The sequence below is a fragment of the Equus quagga genome, unplaced genomic scaffold, assembly GCF_021613505.1.
Source record: "Equus quagga isolate Etosha38 unplaced genomic scaffold, UCLA_HA_Equagga_1.0 203_RagTag, whole genome shotgun sequence".
Lineage (NCBI taxonomy): Eukaryota > Metazoa > Chordata > Mammalia > Perissodactyla > Equidae > Equus > Equus quagga.
In genome coordinates this window covers 3,255,906-3,278,464 of record NW_025798627.1, presented here as the reverse complement: position 1 = coordinate 3,278,464, position 22,559 = coordinate 3,255,906, and the positions used below count along the sequence as shown (strand labels likewise).

Below are 22,559 nucleotides of genomic sequence, written 5' to 3'. Positions count from 1 at the left end.
GCCTTTTCCTTGTGTTTCTCAGGCAGTGGTGATCCCTGGCTCTATGTTGATATTTAAGAGTGAGGCACTGCATGAAAGAGAGCTTGCAGAGCTCTGAGCATCATGGGGGGCTGAAGAAAGGACAGGTGCCCCATTTCTGCCTTTTTATCAGAAAAATGAAAATCTGCCCAGAAGCTCCTTGCAAACTTCTGTGTAAGGTCACATTGGCCAGAATGTGTCACTTGGGTGTGCCACTTGTAAGGGAGGCTGGGGATATGAACTTTTCAGCTTCTTTTGGAGAGAGGACAAAGGAGCCAACTCTGTCTTCCAGAAGCCCCATTCAATACTCTTTCGTTGCTTTTTCTCCTCGCCGCAGGCCTGGTTTATTTCCAGGTTGGCAGTAGCCAGGCGGCAGGTGAAGAAAATGGAATGGAGGGTGAACCTGGGCAGTGTTTCTCCATTGTTACCCCTTCATTTTCTCCCCACCCCACAGTATTGGTGACTCCCCCAACCCTCGCCCTGGTTTCATGACAGCAGAACAGCCCTAGAATCTTCTTCGGGCTCTTGCTTCTGTTACCTGAGGAATGCTATCCTGGCCCATGTGGTAACATGAGCAGGAGTCTCCAAATCTGGCTTTTTTCAGAAATGTAGGTGAACCTCACTTCACATCTTTGTATATCCAAAGACTCCATTAATATTCACATGTGCCTTTGTCTTTCCCATCAAGATCTAATTGAAACATGAAAGGGAATAAATAATAGAGAGCTTCTTTACCCTCATGTCCTTAAACTGATGGTTAACAGAAAACCTGTTAGCAAATTCAAACAGATTATATGTGTCAGAAATGCATTCTGTTTCATAGAGGAGCATAAAAGAAAGGAATCCTGGTCAGAAGCAAAAAAATAAGAGCAAAAAATAAAATTTGTACCCTTTGACCTACATCATGTCCCCTCCCCCACCAGCCCCTGGCAACCACCATTCTATTCTCTGTTTCTATGAAATCAGCTTTTTTTTTTTTTAGGTTCCAAATATAAGTAATACTATACAGTATTTTTCTTTCTCTGGCTTATTTCACTTAGCGTAATGCCCCCCAGATTCATCCATGTTATTGCAAATGGTAGGATTTCCTTCCTTTTTGTGGCTGAATAATATTCCATTGGGGGTGTGCGTGTTATATATATACATCTTCTTTATCCATTTATCCATTGAAGGACATTTAGGTTGTTTCTCTATCTTGGCTATTGTGAATAATGCTACATGGTAATGAACATGGGTGCGCAGATATCTCTTTGAGATACTGATTTCGGTTCCTTCTGGTATATACCCAGGAGGAGGATTACTGGATCATATGGTAGTTCAATTTTTAATTTTTTGAGGAAACTCCATATTGTTTTCCATAATGGCTACATCAATTTACATTCCTACCAACAGTATTTAAGGGTTCCCTTTTCTCCACATCTTTGCCAATACTTATTATCTCCCTTTTTGATAATAGCTGTCCTAATAGGTGTGAGGGTGATATCTCATTGTGGTTTTGATTTGCATTTCCCTGATGATTAGTGATATTGAGGGCCTTTTCATTTACCTATTGGCCATTTGTATGTCTTTGGGAAAATGTCTATTCAGATCCTCTTCCTATTTTTAAGTTGGATTATTTGCTTTTTTGCTTTTGAGTTGTATGAGTTCTTTATATATTTTGGATATTATGGTTTGTGAATACTGTCTCCTATTCTGTAGGTTACCCTTTTTTTTTAAAGATTTTAGTTTTTTTCCCCCTCAAAGCCCCCCAGTACATAGTTGTATATTGTTTGTTGTGGGTCGTTCTAGTTGTGGCATGTGGGATGCTGCCTCAGCGTGGCTTGATGAGCAGTGCCATGTCCGCGCCCAGGATTCGAACCAATGAAACCCTGGGCCGCCTGCAGCAGAGCGCACGAACTTAACCACTCGGCCATGGGGCCAGCCCCTGTAGGTTACCTTTTGAAATAAAAAGCAGAAGTTCTGAGGCTCTAACATACAGCATGGTAACTATAGTTAATAATATGGTATAGTATACCTGAAAGTTGCAAGAGTACATCTTAACAATTGTTACTACAAAGGAAAACAAGAGGGGTTAACTCTGTTAACTGTGTGAGGTGATGGATCTGTTAATTATCTTTGTCTTGATAACCATTCTACGATGTATATAGATATCAAATCATCATGATGTACATCTTAAATATATATAATTATATTTATCAAATATTCCTCAATAAAGTTTAAAAAAAGAGTGAAAAGAGAATGAGGAAGGCCATTCTCTGGGACCTGTGGAGGGAATATGGAAGGTGATGGAGTGCTATTTCAGGATGAAGGAAGGTCCTGGATACTTGTAGTAGTGTTATATTGACAAGAAGCACAGCCTTTCCACAGCCTCCTGCCACACTTCTTGCCCCCTTAAATCCTGCCACCCATTTTCCCACTTCTTTAATTCCTGTCTTGGGGCCCACCTTTAGTGACTTGGACCTGAAGCAGTCCCCACTTCCACGGCCTGGGAAGTGAAGGGAAGGGAGACACCTGATTACACAGCAAGTGGGGGAGAAAGATGTGTTCCTCATATCCCAGTGGGACCTTGGTGAGCACATTCCCATAGGAACACTACTGCTAGTGATGATTAAGGTTTACAGTCTGATTAGTGTAGAAATGTTGGATGGAGTTGCAGGAAAATGTCCTGAAAGTTTCCACCAGCAAGCTTGTCATTGAACTTTGGGCACATAGCTCATTTAAATGCTGGCACTGCTTATGAGCTAATTCTGCTTCTGTCACTAACACCTGAAAGAGTAGTCTCGCTACTCCCATTTACTCTCATGTGATTTTGTGGGAGGAGTCTGGAAATTTGATGTCAATAGCTGTAGAAGAGTCTTTGCTATGTAGTTAAGTTTGCATATTATTTTTAAAAATCGCAGCTTCAGTGTAGTTGGTAAATTTATTTTATGACACCCGCTCAGAGGTCCAAGTATAGAATTTTTTTCAGAAAGCTTAGATGGAAATATGTTAAAATGAAAATGGCTGGTAATAAAAGAGGTAATAACTCCCTTAACCAAGTCATAGGTCCTAGTGTGTGTCTAATAGTAGCAGATAGGATAGACTAGATTACGATGCAGTAACAAACTACTCAACAATCTCAGTGGCTAATAGCAACATAAGTTTATTGCTCACTCACACCGGATATGACGGACGGGTCATGTCATCTTCACTCTGGGATCTTCGCACTTGGAGCAAACCCTGCCTGGGATCTTGCTCATCTCATGGGAGGAGAGGGGGAGAAAGAAAGAGACGGTGAACAACAAATTGGCTCTTAAAGCTTCCACCTACATTTAACTGACCAAAGCAGGATACATGGCCATGCCGGAGCTCAAAAGGACAGGGATGATAATCCTCCCACAGGAAGGGGCAGTGATTTTTTTTAATTTTTAATTTTTCTTATTTATTTATTTATTTGAGGAAGACTAGCCCTGAGCTAACATGTGTGCCCATCTTCCTCTACTTTATATGTGGGACACCTGCCACAGCATGGCTTGCCAAGCAGTGCCTGGGTCCATGCCTGGGATCCAAACTGGCGAACCCCAGGCCGCCCAAGCGGAATGTGCAAACTTAACTGCCACGCCACTGGGCTTGGGGCAGTGATTATTTTGAACAATAATAGGACCTACTACACTAATATTCTGCCTTTAATCTCAGGTGCATATGGAAACTACAATGTCCAGACGGGTCCTCTCTCCAACCCACATCAATGCTACAGCTTCTGAAACATTCACAGTACTTCAGCAAAGGATGAGAATAGTTGAGGAACAGACCAGTTCTCTGAGGGATGACCTAGTAATGCTGGACTTTGGTGAAAAAAGGTGACATGAAAAATGAATTAGATCTCTATAGGTTGAAGAATTTTGCTTCATTGGTTATTAATAAAGAGTCACAGTGTGGATGGTTTGGCAGGAAAATAGGTATTTACAAAAGAATTGAGAAATAACAGTTTCTATGTGAACATTAATTAGAAAATATTTGCAAGATAAAGAGTTGTCATCCTGTAATAGAGCCAGTACCACTATTCCTCTAGACAGATTTTACAGCATATTAATTAGGTGCACAAACTTTCGTGGCCTGTTCACCTTCAACACTTCATTAAAAACAAACATGTAATTTTTTGTGTAATTAGAAAAAGTGTTGGTTATTTTTTAAATCAAAAATAGACTGATATTAGTTAAGGTTAGTTAAGGTGAACATCGAAACTTGATTCATGCCGTTAACATGGTCTTCATTTTCTTTTCCCAGATTTGTTGTAAATTAAAAGTTTTAAGTCTTAAAAAATATTTTATAATTTAGAATGAGGTACTCAGAAAAAGAACTTTTTATGCTTTGTGGTGCTAAAGAAGTTATTGCCATTAAAAGTTGGATTATCAATAGCCTGAGGACTCTGGGTGCTTAAGCAGCCAATATCAAATTCACTGCTGTGATTTTCTTTAAAACTATATGTATGTTTGTCTTTCGTGAAGACCTAAAATTACTATAGGTGGTATCTTAGCACCCATGGAATAAATAACACTTTAGCAGTTAAAGATTAAATATGTACAAATGTTGAGTATGTTGGAACAAAATAGGAACATTTATTACGACCTTGTTTAAAAATTTTCTAAAAATATGTGAATTTATGACCTCCATGCTAACTTTAATCTTAGTTTACCATGATAGAGTTAGCATTTAACGTGTTTTATGTATCACTTGTTTTTATATACAAAAAAAGTTCAGATTAAAGTAATCAACTGTTGAGCCTGCCTTGGTGGACTGGTGGTTAAGATTCGGTGCTCTCACCGCCGAGGCCCAGGTTCGTTTCCAGATCGTGGAACCACACCACCTGTCTGTCAGTTGTCATATAGTGGCGGCAGCTCACATAGGGAACTACAAAACTAGCAACTAGGATACACAACCGTGTAGTGAAGCTTTAAAGACAATAAATAAATAAATACATGAAAATAAACAATCATTAAAATGTCAGTAATGTTTACCCATCCTACACTGGTCTCACCCTCTTAACCTAATAGTGCTCTCTATAGTTACATTGGAGGGGCTAACACATGCTTGTTGACTAGGGAATCTAATTTTTATTCTTAGTAGAAATGTTACATTGACTAGTGGTTAGGATTGCATAATATTGTTATATTGGGATCTTTGTCCAGAGGCCAACTTGAAACGCCAGAGTGTTTAGAAGCATCTGTGAATCAGAACATCGTTAGTCCTATCCAGAATGAAGTACTTTGTTCAGGAAGGACAGATATTTTATGGAAGAACTGTGAGTTTCTGGTAAATCGAATGTGCCATCTGGAAAGCCTCATCCAGTCCTTGAAGATGAACATCTTTCGTCTGCAAACTGAAAAGGATTTGAATCCACAGAAAACAGGTATGGAGAGAAGAGAATCATGAGAATTTGGTCCTGCATGGGTGCTTGATGAGTTTATGATTCTTTTCCTTTCCTGGCCTTCTTTCAACTGCTCGATGCCCCTCCTGCGCTGTCTGGTAGCTTTTCTGAAGGATCGATTAAATACAATACAGGAGGAGCATTCCAAGGACCTGAAGCTGTTGCATCTCGAAGTGACGAATTTGCGCCAGCAGCTAAGAGACGTAAAAGAGGAAGAAGACAAGGCACAAGACGAAGTGCAGAGGTTGACTGCCACGCTGGAGATTGCCTCAGAGACAAAGGTTTGAGTCCAGAGCTCTGAAACGCACATTCACTGTGTGTTAGCTAGAGGAGGCAACAGACCCATAAAACTCAACTTTAAAAATAGGTGATGTTGATGTGAGGATTCTTTGGATTTGAAATTTATCTACATTGATAACCTAACCCATTGTGTGCTATCAGTAATTGAGTATTTATAGAGCCCTCAGCCTGTACACGTGACCTTGGGGGTCCAGGGATACAAGGTAGAGTCTGTGCTCTTCAAGAGCTTATAGGCTAGCTGGGAGAACAAGGGGTAGCATGAGAAATTGAATAGAGAAAAAATAAGACATAGGAAATGTCAAAGGACAGTAGAGGACAGTAAGTGAATATTGAAGGGTAAGTGTTGTGTATTCAGGTGGGTCGAGAGGGTGTGAATGCCCTGTCTAGAATAGATTAGGGTAGGCCTCAAGAAAGAGAGGACTTGAGCCGAACCTTTAGAAGGCAAAGTAGAAAAGTGAGGACATATTAAGGAGCACACACACTGGCAGCAAAGAATAAAGACTAGGAAAATAAACTAACCGTTTTGTTTCCTTCCACGGGCCAGGCAATATAATAGATGTTCAACATGTTATTTTGTTTAATCTTTGCAAAACTTCATAACCTAGGGTGTTATTGTCCCCATCTTAATGATGAGTACTAAAGCCTAGAGAGAAGTCACTTCTCCAAGATCACACTTCCTGTCTTCTTCTGTAACCCACGTGTGAACCTACATCTTTCCACTGGGTGCAGTTAGGGGGAAATGCATAAACTAGCCTGACAGGAGTGAGTGTTTGTGGGAAATAAGCTGGAAATTAGCTAGGGATCGCATTATAGAGGATCTCAAAATCAAGAATAGTCAGTAGTTGGGCTTGATCTTATGGGGAGTGATTAAGATTTTTGATAAGGCAGTGACATAATGAAAACAGGAAAACGAATCTGGCAGCAGTGAGAAGAGGAGAAGAGATTGGAGGCAGGGAAACCAATTAGGAATCCATTGCATTATTTGGGGCATGAGCCTTGCTAGGTCTGACCTAGGGTTGTGGCATTTTGAAAGAAAGAGGGATGTTCTGTAAAGAAAGACATGCTAGAATATGGTACTGGATAAGGGCCGGAGGTCAGAAAGAGACAAAGATGACTGAGGCTTCACGTCTTGGATTGCAGTGTGATAAATAATAATATAAAAAAGAATAAATAGTGAAAGCTATGTTTTTCATCCTCAATTCCTAAGCATGGATAATATTTGAGGCTAGAAAAAGTACTTAAAAAAACAAGAGTATACACTGTAAGAAAAATTTCTGTCAATTATCAAGTTCTCTGATGATTGAATTTTATGTAGGAAATTAATGTGACTAATCATTTTTTAGGATCTGAAAGGGAAGATGATAGAAGTCATGAATCAAAGTAATCAGATAACTTTCTTTTTAAATATCTCATAGTAATAATTACTTCAGACTCAAGATAGGAAGTATTTATAACCATATTCAGAAAGCATTTATAGGTTGCCACAAAAAGGTCTAGATTTGAACGATATAGATAGTTTGTTCCTATCATTCCAGGTTATTTAGAACCTTTTCTCCTTCTACTTTTAGAAGACTGCAGCCATCATTGAAGAGGAACTGAAGACCACAAAACGTAAAATGAACCTTAGAATTCAGGAGGTAAGATAAAAAGATGCTGGAGGGTGGCGAGGTGTTGGAATTGCAGAAGGGAAGTCAAGAAAGTAAATAGAATGAAAAGAAACCTTTGAAGAAGGAAATATGTGACTATATACTAGGAAGGTTTAAAAAATATGCCACATGAAATTCAAGTGAAAGTGCCTGCCTTTATTTGACATTAAGCCTTCTTTTGCCTCAATACGGCCATAAAACCAGAGATAAAAAACATCACTGCTCTCTGAGCCAGGAGGGAGACAGTTACCATAAAATGCATGCGGTTGCCCGTACACTACAGTTAAGTGAACACCTTCATACAAAGGCCTTTTAAACTAAAGTTGTGTTAAAAATAAACAGATTTTAATAAGCCTGCTCATCTAATTTTACCTTGAAACCTTCATTTCAGCCTAAGTTTTAGGAGGTAACAGATTGAGAATTGTGACGTAGGTGGCTGCTAAAAGCTGTTGGACTAAAAATTTGCAAGTGAAAACAGTGAAAGAGAAGACTTACTAACTTGATAGACCCTGACAGCAGCCTGAAAGCTCACTCTCCCCTGACGGAGTACGAACTGATGTCAGTCCCAATCAAAAGGGTCAAGTTATGTTTAAAATAGTCTGTTATATGAAACAGGTACATGTACTTTTTAGGAAAATTCTCATGCAAAATTATTTTTTAAATTATGAACTTCAGTGCTTAAGGTGGTAAGTGTAGCTATCTGGAAAATTCTCTTATGTACTTTATTTGCCAGTAATTACTGATAGAAGGATAATTGTTCACAGTTAGAATGTGTTAAGTTTAGCACAGTTTTTATTTTTTAGACATTTTAATAGACTTTTTTTAGAGAAGCTTTAAGTTTATAGAAAAGTTGCATAGAAGACAGAGTTTCTGTAGACCCGCTCTCCCCACCCCCACAGTTTCCCCTATTATTAACATCTTGCATTAGTCTGGTACATTTGTTACATCTGATGAGCCAGTATTGATACATCATAATTAACTGAAGTCCACAGTTTATCTTAAGATTCACTCTTTGTTCATTGCAGTAACATACAGGACAGTTGCACTGCTCTGAAAGTGCTCTGTGCTCCGTGTACTCATCCCTACGCACCCCAGCCCCTGGCAACTGCTGATCTTTTCGCTGTCTCTATAGTTTTGTTATATTTGGAGTCATATGGTGTGTAGACTTTTTGGACTGGCTTCTTTCACTTTGCATATGCATTTAAGTTCTTCCGTGTCTTTTCATAGTTTGATAATTCATTTTATTGCTAAATAGCATTCCATTATATGGATGTGCCACAGTTTGTTTATCCATTCACCTATTGAAGAACATCTTGGTTGCTTCTAAGCTGTGGCAGTTATGAAGAAAGCTACTGTAAACATTCATATACAGGTTTTTGAGTGGTCATGTTTTCATCTTATTTGGATAAATACATAGGAGCACAATTACTGGATCATATGGTAGGCTTATGTTTAGCTTTGTAAGAAACTGCCAACCTGCCTTATAAAATGGCTGTACCATTTTGCATTCGCATCAGCAATGAATGAGAGTTCCTGTTGCTCCACATCCTCACCAGCGTTTGGTGTCGTCAGTGTTTTGAATTTTTGCCATTCTAGTAGATGTGTAGTGGTATCTTGTTTTAATTTTTAATTCCCTAGTGCAATATGATACTGAACGTCTTTTTATATGTGCATTTGCCATCTGTATATCTTATTTGGTAAGGTGTCTGTTAGATCCTTTGCTCATTTTGTAACTGGGTTGTTTGTTTTCTTATGTTGAGTTTTGAGAGTTCTTTGTATATTTTGGATACCAGTCCTTTATCAAATATCTGTTTTACAAATATTTTTTCCCAGTCTATAGCTTATCCTTTCATTCTTTTAACAATGTCTTTTGCAGAGCAGAAGCTTTTAATTTTAATGAAGTCCAATTTATCAATTTTTTCTTTCAGGGATTATACTTTTGGTGTTATATCTGAAAAGTTGTCAGCAAGATTTTTCTGCCATGTTGTCTTTTAGAAGTTTTATAGTTTTGCATTTTATATTTAGGTCTATGATACATTTTGAATTAATTTTTGTGAAAGATATGAAGTCTGTATCTAGATTCTTTGTGTGTGTGTATATGTTTACTTGTTCCAGCAGCACTTGTTTAAAAGACTATCATTGATTGCCATTTATCACTATTTTTTACTGGAAAAGTCTTAATTCTGAGTGCTGTGATAAAATCTTGGATTTTCATTGAGCTCTATCAAGGACCCACAGAAGGGCTGTCTTAGTCAAAAGGCATCCTGAGGGCAGTGGAGCACTTTGCTAGGGCTGCCATAACAAAGTACCACAGACTAGGTGGCTTAAATGACAGAAATTTATTTCATATTTCTGGAGATGGAAGTCCAAGATCAAGGTGTTGGCGGGTTTGATTTCTCCTGGGGACTCTCTCCTTGGCTTGCAGATGGCTGTCTTCTCACTGTGTCCTCACATGGTCTTTTCTTTGTGTGCACATCTCTGGGGTCTCCTTGTGTGTCCCAATTTCCTCCTCTTATAAGCACAGTCAGGTTGGATTAGGGCCCACCCTAACAGCCTCACTATAACTTAATCACCTTATTAACAGACCTGTCTCCAAATACAGTCACATTTTGAGATACTGGGGGTTAGGGCCTCAAGATAATAATTTGGGAGGAATACAGTGCCGCCTCTTACAGAGGGCTATACAAAGACAGAATAAATTTAGTCTGTATCTTCCTAAGAGATAAGAAATATGCATATATATAAAATCTAGTTCTGATGAACATAAAATGGATTAACCAATTGCCTTTAATAATGCTTCAGAAATTTGTACCTCAGTAGTATAATTATCAAATAGATTCCCTTTATAAACCACTCAAATTATATCTTAAGCAAATTATACTACATAATTTGATGCAGAGCTTAGAAAAATATATTAAGCTACTCTATATTAAAAAGAAATTATAATCTGATAGTTGTAGTATCAGATTATTATAAAATATAGCCCAAACCAAAAACTATGGCTCATTCTTAAATAAGATTGACTATTTAACTGATCACTGGATGAGGAAGGAATTTCTAAACTCGAAAAGAAGGAACAGAATTATAAGAAGCTCAATAGAGATTTGGCCAAATAAGAATTAAAAATTTGGGGACCGGCTGGGTGGCGTAGCGGTTAAGTTTGTGCACTCTACTTCAGTGGCCTAGAGTTTGCCGGTTTGCATCCCAGACAAAGACGTACACACCACTTATCAAGCCATGCTGTGGTATGCGTCCCACATATAAAGTGGAGGAAGATGGGTATGGATGTGAGCTCAGGGCCAGACTTCCTCAGCAAAAAGAGGACTGGCAGTGGATGTTATCTTAGGACTAATCTTCCTAAAAAAAAGAAAAATTTGTACATGTAAAAAAAAAGCTAAACTAATAAAACATAACAAGACTAAACAAAGAGTTAATAATCTATTTTAAAGAACTTAAAATTGACTAAAAAAAACAACCAAAAAACCAATGGGCAAAGAATAAGAACTAATAGTTCAGAAAAATGATATAAAGAACTAATAACCACATTAGAAAATGTTTAATCTCACTAGTAACCAAAGAAATGAAAAACTATTAAGATGTTATTTTTCATGTATTAGATTAGCAAAGATTTAAGAAAATAATACATAGTGCAGATGAGATTTATTCAAATACTACTGATAGGAGGCTAAAATTGGAAGGAAAATTACAATAAGAATCAAAAGTCTAAAAAGTGATTTTTAGCCTAGTGATTCCTCTTATAGAAATTTATCCTAAGGAAATAACCATAAATGCAGTGAAAGATTTATTCATCAGCATTTTCAACAGGACTGTATTTAGAATAGTGAAAAACTGGAAGAACCTAAGTGTTCAATCCTGGGGGTGTGATTAAGAACCTCATAGAACATTTCCAAAATGGGCTATCTTATAACAGTTTTATGTCAACACGTTTTTCGTCTTTCAACTTTTTAAACATTATAAAATGTATCATCCGTAGAGAAAACATATAAAATATATATGTACAATTTAGAGAAGAGTTATAAAGAGTACTCATGTCATCTTCATCAGGGCTTAAAAACAGAATTTCTTTCAATTTAACATCACTTAATAAAAGGAATAGCATTCTGCAATTCCCCTTTAAGTTAGCAAGGATCTCTTTACCTCATGATAAAAAGACTCTTTCTTTTTTATATCTTTATCTGACTCACTTTATAGTTATTTATTGAGAGAAGTGAGGTCAGTGTACCCCAATTCTGGACTGTCGGTTTTGTCTGCTGTTTAGTTACTTCATTATTTGTTTAGACCTTTAAATTCCAAGACAGAATTGAAACAACCTTCAGGGGTATGTTTATAATACTATGAGATAAAAAAATATATAGACAAATCAAAATATAGGAAAATAGGAGTTAAAAAGTAAAACCAGAACATACAGAAATACAGAGAGTAAATACACAGAGATACAATATTAGTGTTTTTCAAACTTCTTTTTGACACCAATCCAATATATCACGTATAGTTTTTATTGCAACACTATATACACGTACACAAACGTATCACAAAGCATTACTTACCCTTCCTTATTACTTGCTATATGCGCTGATATTTTCTTTGTATTCTTTTTTTCCTTTTTGAAGTGCGGCTTGCAACTTACTAATGGATCTTGATCTGCAATTTGGAAAACAGACTTAGAAAATAGGAAGACCAGGGCAACAAATCTGACTCTACATTTCTTAGAAGGTTATCCGTTAGGGAGAAACAAGAGCATGTTTCTGAGCAGTCATAAACGAATGAAGAATGTGTGGGGGTGAGAGGGCAGGTCTGGTGAACTTTCCATGGTGGCTTTGATCTTTGTTAAACTGCTGTGATGTTCTCTTGGTCTTGCCTAACTGCACTGTTGCTCTGTAGCTAAGGAGACAGCTGTCTCAGGAGAAGCACCTAAGGGAATGTCTTGAGAAATCTGGATCAGCCATGCTACTCAAAATACAGGAAATGGGATCAACAGTGGAGGTGGAACGGAAACAGGTAGAGAGATTTTTCCCTCCTTGTTTGTGATGGAAAAGTGAAACCTAAAGAGAAAAGCTGCTATTTTACCTATGAGCCTATTGTTTTGCAAATTTCCTCTAGATTTATTAAATTATTTACTTTTCTTTAGTAATCTTCTGCTAACATTCTTACTACAGTTTAGGACTCTGATGTCATTCAGTCCAGTACTCTTAATTTATGAGTGAGGGAGCTCAGGACCAGAGGGGTTAATTTGCCTCAGGCTTTATCGAGGTGAGTGACCGCTTAGGTCCTGGGACAGTATCCTTCCCCCTGCACCATATAATCTCTGTGACAGGAACTGATTTTGGAAGGCATTGTCCTGGTTTCGTGTTGTATGTATGTGATGTGGCTAGAAAATAAAGATTAAACTGAGCTAACACTTGAAGCAAAGAATGCCAATAAGTAAAATAACCAGGAATGTTTTTTACGTGGCTATTTTCAATTCTCATTATTATTTCAGCATAATATTTTTGCCTTCATCATAGTTATTTGACGTACATACATGTAATTTAGAATATTTTAAATTCTAACTACCCAAGGCAATTAGTTCCAAATCCTAATATCTGTAATTAGATTACATAATCTTTATTATTTTAACCAATGACTATTGGTCACTTTAGAATCATAAAAAGGATTCTATGTAAGGAGTTGGTAAACAATCCTTTATTGCTCTAACCTGCACTGCTAGTATTGTAGCCACTAGCCACATATGGCTATTTAAATTTAAATTAGTTAAAATTAAATAAAATTAAAGATTCGATTTCCCACTCTCTCAGGCCACATTTCAAGTGCTCAGCAGTCACTGTGACTGGTGACGGCTCTGTTGCTGTGTTGGAGAGCACACAGGAAGCTCTGTGGACAGCTTTGCTCTCAGACACTGCACCCTGTTGAGACTGTAACAGACATAAACTCCCCTTCTCCGCCAGTGATCTTAAGATTGGAAAACCTGCCTTGCATGTGGTGCTATAAGGTAGTTTTTTAGAAATCTACCTTACAGAAAAGGAGTTTTTCTTTTCAGGTTCAAATTTTGCAGCAAAACTGTATTGGCCTACGCAATTCTATACAGACTACCCAAGAACTGCTGGCACAGGAGCAACGAAGAAAAGGAGAGCTGGAGACTGCTACCTCGCAGCTCAAGTCTGATCTAAGTATGAAAATAGATGCTACAAATACACTTTTGTTAGTTTTTCGAGATTTCATGCAAAAACTCTTAAGATCTCAAATTCTTGAAGTGTTACTGGTATTTTCTGCAGACCTAAATGCAGAAAATTGCTGATTTCCTTTTCATATGTGACATTGAGGGAAAAAAAGAGAATGTTGGTAATAAAATAGAATTTGACCCTCTTAATTGTAAACTGTTCTTTATTTAGATTTTTTTCCAGGTTTATTTAAGTGTTTGTGGACTTGAGAACATTTGATTTCTAGGACTCTAGATTGATTATTGGATAATAGAATGTTAATAAGGAAATAAGGCTGTTAATCCTTTCTAACCTACCGATCCTAACTGTTAGATCGTGTCAGACTCTTCATTCTCCAGGGTACCAATCTATTTTGCTTAACCTGTATTTGTAGAAATGGATGGTTGTAAGGTACCTTAGAGCTTAGATTAATCTCATTTTACGGATGAGTAGAGTCCTTAGAGGTGACAGAGCTAGGAAATGGAAGAGTCTAGACTTGAATTCTAAGTTTCTCAGAGTCATGCTTTCTGCAGCCCATCAGCCCTTATCATATTACTCTTGTTAATGTGTAATTGTAAAGCGGTTTTCGGATAGTCTCAATTATGGAGATCACAAAGAATTACAGCGCAGTGCCTCACACATGAATAACACTTCATAGTTTACATAGAGCTTTCACATAAATGAGCTCGTGTAACACACCCAACTATCTGTACTGCCCAAGGTTACAAAATGAATACGTGGCGAAGAGGGGCCTGAACCTGGATCTTCCAACTCCAAGCCCAGTGTTCTTGCCAGTGTGCCTTCTCTGCTGTCTGGCTGTGGTGAGGGCAGGGAATACCAAAAGGGAAATGAAAACTATAAAAAACATGGAGCAAAGAGAAATCCATTCAATGTTTTGACTTACTGCTTTTAGCAGAAAGTACTCTTTTTCTGGCTGGTTGTTGAGTAGTGAATTATTCTGTGAGATTCTCACTGATAATGCCCCAAGATAATTTTCTGTCTCCCTGTAATTGCATGGCTACAAAAATACATGCTACCTGTTATGGGGTTGCCACATTATCTCGTTTGAGCCTTACAACAACCTTGTGAGAAAGGTAAGAAAATATACCCTATTCTACAGAAGATTAAAAAGATCTGTATCCAAGGACCCACAGCAAGTAGGATAGCTGGGGCTAAACCACTGATCTTTTTATTATAATAATTGTCCTTCTGATTAAGTGATTTTTTAAAATGTTACTTTCTCAATGGATTAATGCTTTATTTTTGAATTTTGTAAAGACTATATGGAAGACCATTTTAAAAAAATGAAGATTAAAGGAACAGTAATTCAAACTAACATGAGGAAAAGGAAGCCTGTCTGAATACCAACTATATGCTTCATATTGAATAATAGACTCTTTACATGCATGCAATTTTATTACTTTAAGGTACAAATAGTTATGCTAACTAGATTACTAAAAGGAATGCCTTTAGATATTTGCTTCAATGAATTTAAAAATGAAATTGTTTATTAACAATTGTTTATTGTGTTTATTAACAATAAACATTTATATATATATATGCACACACACACGTATATACTAATTAAGGGGATTAACTTGTTCTGCCAAGTAAGACAAACACTCCCCTTCCTTTTTTTTTTTTTTTCTCCTCCCCAAAGCCCCCCAGTATATAGTTGTATATTCTTCGTTGGGGGTCCTTCTAGTTGTGGCATGTGGGACGCTGCCTCAGCGTGGTTTGATGAGCAGTGCCATGTCCGCGCCCAGCGTTCAAACCAACGAAACACTGGGCCACCCTCAGCGGAGTGCGCGAACTTAACCACTCGGCCACAGGGCCAGCCCCTCCCCTTTCATTCTTACTTTGATTGGTGGAATTTCCAAAATAGATCATATAGTTGATCTTTTCGATCCTTCACATATTTTAAATTAGAATTTACTCTAATGGAATGAATCTTGGACTCATAAATGTTCAAAAAGTATAGTTTTTCTGAGTATATCCTATATAAAATGTGAGTTTTTATTTGTTTTGTGATTTTTCTGGCTTTAGAACATTTAAGTGAAAGAAAACTAAAAAGTCTTTATGCATTTTCTATGAAGCCAAAACATTATTCTCAGAAAAGTTTACATCTTTTGGCTACTTGTATACAATGCCAAACTGTTCCCCTATTTCTGTCTTTGGTTTTATTTTCACTGTATATACCCTCTGAGTTGTTTCAGATCTTTTTTTTCTACACAAAATCATCCTCCTGAGCTCCAGATGGTGTCTTACTGCCTACTAAACATCTATATTTGGATGCCTTGCAGATACCTCAAAACACATGATGAAAACTTAAGTATTGCCATCGTTCTTACTCATTCTTTGCCCCAAACCTGCTCCTTGCCCTGTATTCCCTATTTAGTTGAAGAGTCCGCTATGCACGCCACTGCCTGTGTGAACACTAGATATTTTCCTTGACTCATTTACGGCCTTTACCCCACCGGTCAGTCAGCCACCAAGTCCTGACAGTTCTCGCTGTTCGTTATTTCCCTAGTCTGCTTTTCCTCTGCATCCCTACTGTCTTTACCTTAGAGCCCACTCTCGTCGTTTTTCACTTGGGTAACTGCAGCAGCTGCTAAACTGATCGCCCTGTCTGTGCCGAGCCTGTTAGAGTGAGCTCTCCAAGGAAACGCTTTGGATTATGTGCCGCTCGGCTTAAAATCCCTCAGAGGCTCATCATCATCTGTGCGTGGAGTAACATGTGACCTCGTCTACCATCGCACATGACTAGGGACTAGTTCTTGATAATTCCATGACTTAGTTTCCAGTCTATGAAAATATGATAGAAATGCGTTCTCCTTATTTCTGCAAAATACAGACTAAAAAAAAAAAATCAAAGCTTCTCAGGGAAAAACATACCATGTGATTTCAGTGTAATTGTAGTAAGTTGTTATTATCATACTTATGTGGACTTTTTGTTTTTAGTTTCTAGAGATGACCTCATTTCCAAGTTGGTTGAAGAAAATAAGGTAAGTTTTGAGGTTGTGGAGTATAGCGGTGTTCTTTCCTCTCTTCGCTAAGTAATGCTTCCTCACTCACGGTGGTTTACTGGCCTTCTGATTCTCCTAAAATCTTTATTTCAAAAAATTTTCAGTGTAAATGAGTTATATATTCAGAACTGTTGTTAACTGGATATTAGGAAATAAATCATTTCATGCAGGTTGTTATAGTTTGAAAAGGGTGAATTGGCAAAAATAATGAGACATTTGCATTTTATGCCTATTGCAAACTAATTGTTATAAAGAAGTTTTTTTATGAAATGTAAGAAATAGTAACTACTTTTTGGTGGTGATGGTTGTACAACAATGTGAATGTACTTAATGCCACTGCACTTAACACTGAAAACTTTTGTGTACTGTACACTTAAAAATTGTAAAAATGGTAAATTTTATGTTATGTATATTTTACTATAATAAAAAATAAAGAAATATTGCTACTTTATATCTTAATACATGTCTAAATCAATCTCAATGTGTAGCTTCTGTTTAGGGTAAGTTTTCTGGATTCTCGCTCATCCTGTGTTATGTGATTTACCGTTCTTGAGATGCTTCTCTTGGGAAAAGAGAAGAGTGGTTCTCTCTCTGTGTGGAGAGGACTTACACTTGGTCCTTCCCCATTTGACTGAGTACCTGTTAGGGAAAGCCCAGCCCACAACTCACATCCCTATCACCTTTTTCTCATCTCAAAGAGAACTAGCTCTTTTTTTCACAGAGCAAAGGCACTTTCTTCTGCTCCACCCCCAGGCACTCCTTGATGAAAAGATCTTCACCTACTTGTAACTTTAAAAGATCCTTGAATGTGTTTCTTTGAAATCACAAGATCTTACTGTTAATAGGAAAAACTGTGTATGTAGTATAAACCAACAAATATTTCATCTTGGAGAGTAGAACTTTCTTGACATAAAGATACTAGATAAATAGGTTATGATTTTAGGCAAATTATTTCTAGTTGGAATTCCAATATGAGAAATATTTAAAAACAGTTTTGATAAATAATTTATAAATAAGGAGAAGTTTGAAAGTTGAAGATATCAAAATTATAAAAAATTCTTTATAAGACACTTATCTATGTATATCATTAGAACTTGAATTTGTACTGTCCAAAATACAGAACAAGTATTTTGATAGAGATACATGTTATAGCTCTTAGAGAAGTTCTTTTTTTCTCCTATAGAATGTGAGGATGTCTTTCAATAAGGAACACGAAGAAAATGCATATTTGAGGTCTGAAATAGTATCCCTTCGTGAAGCATCAGAAAAAGCACAGGTAAATCTTCCCATTTCTCTAGTTTTTAGATGTTTAATTTTGTTCAATTAAAGAACCAAGAACCAGGATTAATCTTGATTATATAAATTCATACCATCACCATCATCCCTATTTTTCATTTCCATATGATTTACTTCTTCTGTGAACATGATCAAATTAACTGCATTTCTCATTTTGCTCTCCAAATTCCTGTGGCACATAAGCATACGAGATGTGCTGCTAAATCATGCTCTAGTTTACACTTTGCCTTTGTTTGCTTTCTCATTTATTCATTAAATATACACCTTTTGTTTCCCGCATGAACTTCTAAGCAGTTCAATGCCAAGGGGTATGTCTCATATTTCTTTGCATCTTATATAGCAAATAGCACAGTAGGAATCTAATAAATCCTTGCTGGATTATGCGTAATTTTCTGTGGGATGGCAGTTTCCAAATTCAGCTGATGTTTTATATAAATATGCATGTATATAAAGAAGAGCCATCAACTATGCAGGCAAACAAGTTATTTCTCATAGGGCCCAATGAAACAGTATTGATCACTTAAATGAACTTTTTGTTAGTACAATTTGATTACTTCAAGGTTAGGATCATAGTAGCTGTACTCTGTTTATGATAAAGAAAATACAAAATAAATGTGTTCTTCTGTAAAATAATAATAACAATAACTGTTACTACCCTTACTATACTCATAGTAGTTAACATTTACTGAACCCGTTCTGCTTTCTAGGTACAATGCTAAGCACCTGGTGTTATTAACAAATTGTAATCCTTGCAATTAATACTACTATAGAAACTATTATTATTCCCAGTTTAAAGATAAGAAAGTGATGTACAGAGAGGTTTAATAACATAGCTAATAAGTGACAGAGTTGGAATTTGACCTCAGGCAATCTGGCTCCAAAGAAAATTAACTATTTCTTTTCAAGGAGCAAGAGTTCTCCTCTGTCTCACCCCCAGGTATTCCTTGATGAATAGTTTATAATCTAATTATAACTTTAAGATGCCTCTGAATGTGTTCCTATCTACTGTACTATACACACCACTTATGATAGTTTCCGGATAATCTATCATTTATGTTTCATTTCTTTTTACTGTTTTTTTGAGTGTGTTTTCTATTGATCCTTCAGAGTTATTTCGCCCCATCTTTGAAGAACTTGTTCATTAAAACGTAAGATCCTTGCCAAATATATTTGGCAAAAATAACTGGTAATTAAGATAAATATTTTCCACAGGAATACAAATTTCAAGATATCAAAAGGACAAGAGAATTATAAACTAACTACAAGTATGATAGATCTGTTTGCAGAAAAGATTTTGTTTTATTTTGGAAGATTAATCTTGTAAAATGGCACAATAATCTATATTTTGCTTTTGTAAATACAGTAATTGGTGATGGAGGAGCTTAGATATTTTCTGTTATCGGCTAAACAATTCTGAATACTCATTATCCAATTTAGGGAATGGATTTCTATAATATTGGCTGGGCATCTACATTGTAAATTCCGTTCTGTCTTGCTCTAATTGATCAGTGTTCAAAATTGTGAAGAATGGGTCAGTAAACTGCCAAGTGCTGCAGTTGTTCCACCAAATCAACAAATTTCCCCCTTTTAATATAAAATTATTCAGAGTGTTGTCTCCAAATATTTGAAAGTATTTTATAAATTAATGAAATAACAATTAGGTTAAATACATTAGGTTCTCATATATAGTGAAATACTCTGTAATCGTTAGAAATAATGATCCATAAGTAAAAATAATTATTTATTGGAGAGGTCTAAGACTTACTACATATGTTGTCTTAGGTTTTGAATGACCATCTGACTAGAAAGTGTTCAGAGCTGAACAGCATGCTGCAGACTGCTAGTACGGAAAATGCCAGAATCATTGCTGACCATCAAGCCCTTCTGCAGGTAGTCATTGTTAACACTCGTCAATTTCTGATAGAATCAGTAGGAAGCCTCCTTGTCTAAGAGATCAGGAAATGCAAATGGCCAGCTGGATAAATAAAATATTTTAACAATTAATTCCAAGAAATTTTATTGAATTATTTTATTTTTTGATTAGTGGTTTTCACTTTTCATCAGAGGGGTCATTTGGCTTTACTTTTTTTGTTTTTAAAGATTTTATTTTTCCGGGGCTGGCTCCGTGGCTGAGTGGTTAAGTTCATGCACTCCGCTGCAGCGGCCCAGGGTTTGGATCCTGGGCGTGGACATGGCACTGCTCGTCAGGCCACGTTGAGGTGGCGTCCCACATCCCACAACTAGAAGGACCTGCAACTAAGATATACAACTATGTACAGGGAGGTTTGGGGAGATAAAGCAGGAAAAAAAAAAAAAAGATTGGCAACGGTTGTTAGCTCAGGTGCCAATCTTTAAAAAAAAAAAAAGAAGATTTTATTTTTCCTTTTTCTCCCCAAAGCCCCCTGGTATATGGTTGTATAATTTTAGTTGTGGGTCCTTCTCATTGTGGCACGTGGGACACCGCCTTAACGTGGCTTGATGAGCAGTGCCATGTCTGCACCCAGGATCTGAACCAGCGAAACTCCAGGCCACCAAAGCGGAGTGTGCGAACCCAACCACTCGGCCACGGGGCCGGCCCATGGCTTTACTTTCTTAATGGTTTCTTCTCAAATATCATTACTTAGGAAAAGTAATTACTTGTGCCATTATTTGTAGAATCATGGAGAACACTTATGTCTGACCCTGAAGTACTGACCTCTTCCTCAAACACTTGTGCTTTCCCATTTTGCTTATGCTGTTCCCTCTGCTGAGAACAGTCTTTACTTCAACTATTTGAAATTCTACTCATTCTTTAACTCTCACTTTCATCAAGAAGCTTGATCACTCCAACCAGAAAGGATCAGTTTTCTCAACTTCTACTCCTCGAACACTAAACAGATTGTAATATTAATAGCTCTCTCTCTCTCTTTTTTTTGAGCATACTTACTATATGCCAAGCATGCTAAGGATTTTACTTATGTTACCTCCTTTAATACTAGCAGCCATATGTAAAGGGATATTTATTATCCTCATTTTATAGATAACAAAAATGAGGTTTAGCAAAATCAACCAACTTGCCTGAAATCACTTAGCTAGTAAGTGGCAGAGCCGGATTTAAACCGAAGTCTGACTCCAGACTCAGTGTTTTTTTTTTTGAGGAAAATTAGCCCTGAGCTAACTACTGCCAAGCCTCCACTTTTTGCTGAGGAAGACTGGCCCTGAGCTAACATCCACGCCCATCTTCCTCTGCTTTATACGTGGGACGCCTGCCACAGCATGGCTTCTGCCAAGCGGTGCCATGTCCACACCCGGGATCCAAACCGGCAAAACCCAGGCCGCCGAGAAGCAGAACATGTGAACTTAACCGCTGCACCACTGGGGGGCCCCACAGACTCAGTGTTTTTAATCATTATGCTATGTTGCCTCTCTGTTCTGCATTCTATAGTAGTAATTATGTGCATGGCTCCTTCCTTTGTTGCACTGTGAACTTCCTAGAAGCAAGGACAGTGCCTTGTATATCTTTGTTATTACCCATAGTACTAAGTATGTTTTGCACATAATAGGTACTCAATAACTATCTTTCATTAACTCAGCAAACATTTAGTGTTTGCCCCATTCAGGTATGATGCTAGATCTAGATAGGATTAAATAAGTGAACGAGACAAAATTCTTACTTTCATGGGACTTAGTTTAGTAGAGTGAATAATATGACTTATATATGTAACAGTGTCACAACATTTTAAAACTTCAGAATATTACACAAGTGAGATCCCATTTTACCAAGTGTGAAGGTGTGTATGTTTGCCTTGCAATCAAATATGGTTAAAAGTGTTTTAAAATATGTTTACAAAAGTAATTAATATGTACTGTATTTGCAAAAGCTTTATAAATGGAAGATAGAGGGGGTGTGTATAAAAAAATGTGATGTTTTGATAATTCCAAAATGGTGAGCCAGAGAAAATAAATTGTGCAAAACAGTTGTAGTACTTGTGCTGTAACAGTATCTGAGTGCAATTTCAGATATTCTCAAGAGTCCTCGCAGACTCTTAAACATCATCATCCTGGCAGGTGGGCTTATCTGGAAGATGTGAGGGGAGATAGAGGTGGAGGGATCTTTTCACTTTGTGCATTGATATTGTTTTACTTTTTAAAATAAAGTATGTATCATAGTGAAATTTTAAAGTACCAAAAATATTCTTCATATAATTTTATACCTAAAAATATGTTCGTGTTAGGAGTTTTGTAAATTTTGTAGCAAGCTGAGTAACTAATTGTTGTGCATCTTGATTGGTGACCAGTAGAGCTATCAAATGATAGAATGGTGGTCAAGTCAGGGTGGGGACAAAAAGAAAGCTGGGCGTTAAATTCTTTTAAAAAGAGGTTTTATTTATATAAATAAAATTTGTCTTTTGTAAGCTAATTCAGTGTCTTTGATCAGTTATTTTGAGTGATAGTCTGTCAAATGACTTTCTGGCATCTTATCTTTTAATATTACTTATAATACTCAGGTAGAGCAGAAAATGATGACACAGACGTTTCAAGAACAGAACTTACTGCTGGATGCAGCCCACGCCAGTATCACAAGTGAGCTTCAGACTGTTCAGAATGAGAAAACCCAGCTCCAAGCACATCTGTAAGTAGATGGTGTGCAACTTCTCATGCAGCTTTT

General features: G+C 37.0%; 1 protein-coding gene across 1 annotated transcript in view; it reads left to right on the top strand.

Moving 5' to 3' along the window:
- Positions 1 to 22,559, top strand: part of LOC124233495 (coiled-coil domain-containing protein 150) — a 67,808-nt gene that overhangs the window by 4,121 nt on the left and 41,128 nt on the right. Inside the window, exons 2-11 of the mRNA XM_046650635.1 lie at positions 3,694 to 3,857; positions 5,187 to 5,407; positions 5,528 to 5,706; positions 7,294 to 7,362; positions 12,274 to 12,390; positions 13,430 to 13,559; positions 16,551 to 16,594; positions 17,799 to 17,891; positions 19,694 to 19,801; positions 22,399 to 22,523. Coding sequence (XP_046506591.1) covers positions 3,694 to 3,857; positions 5,187 to 5,407; positions 5,528 to 5,706; positions 7,294 to 7,362; positions 12,274 to 12,390; positions 13,430 to 13,559; positions 16,551 to 16,594; positions 17,799 to 17,891; positions 19,694 to 19,801; positions 22,399 to 22,523 — 1,250 coding nt within the window. The remainder of the gene's footprint in view (positions 1 to 3,693; positions 3,858 to 5,186; positions 5,408 to 5,527; positions 5,707 to 7,293; positions 7,363 to 12,273; positions 12,391 to 13,429; positions 13,560 to 16,550; positions 16,595 to 17,798; positions 17,892 to 19,693; positions 19,802 to 22,398; positions 22,524 to 22,559) is intronic.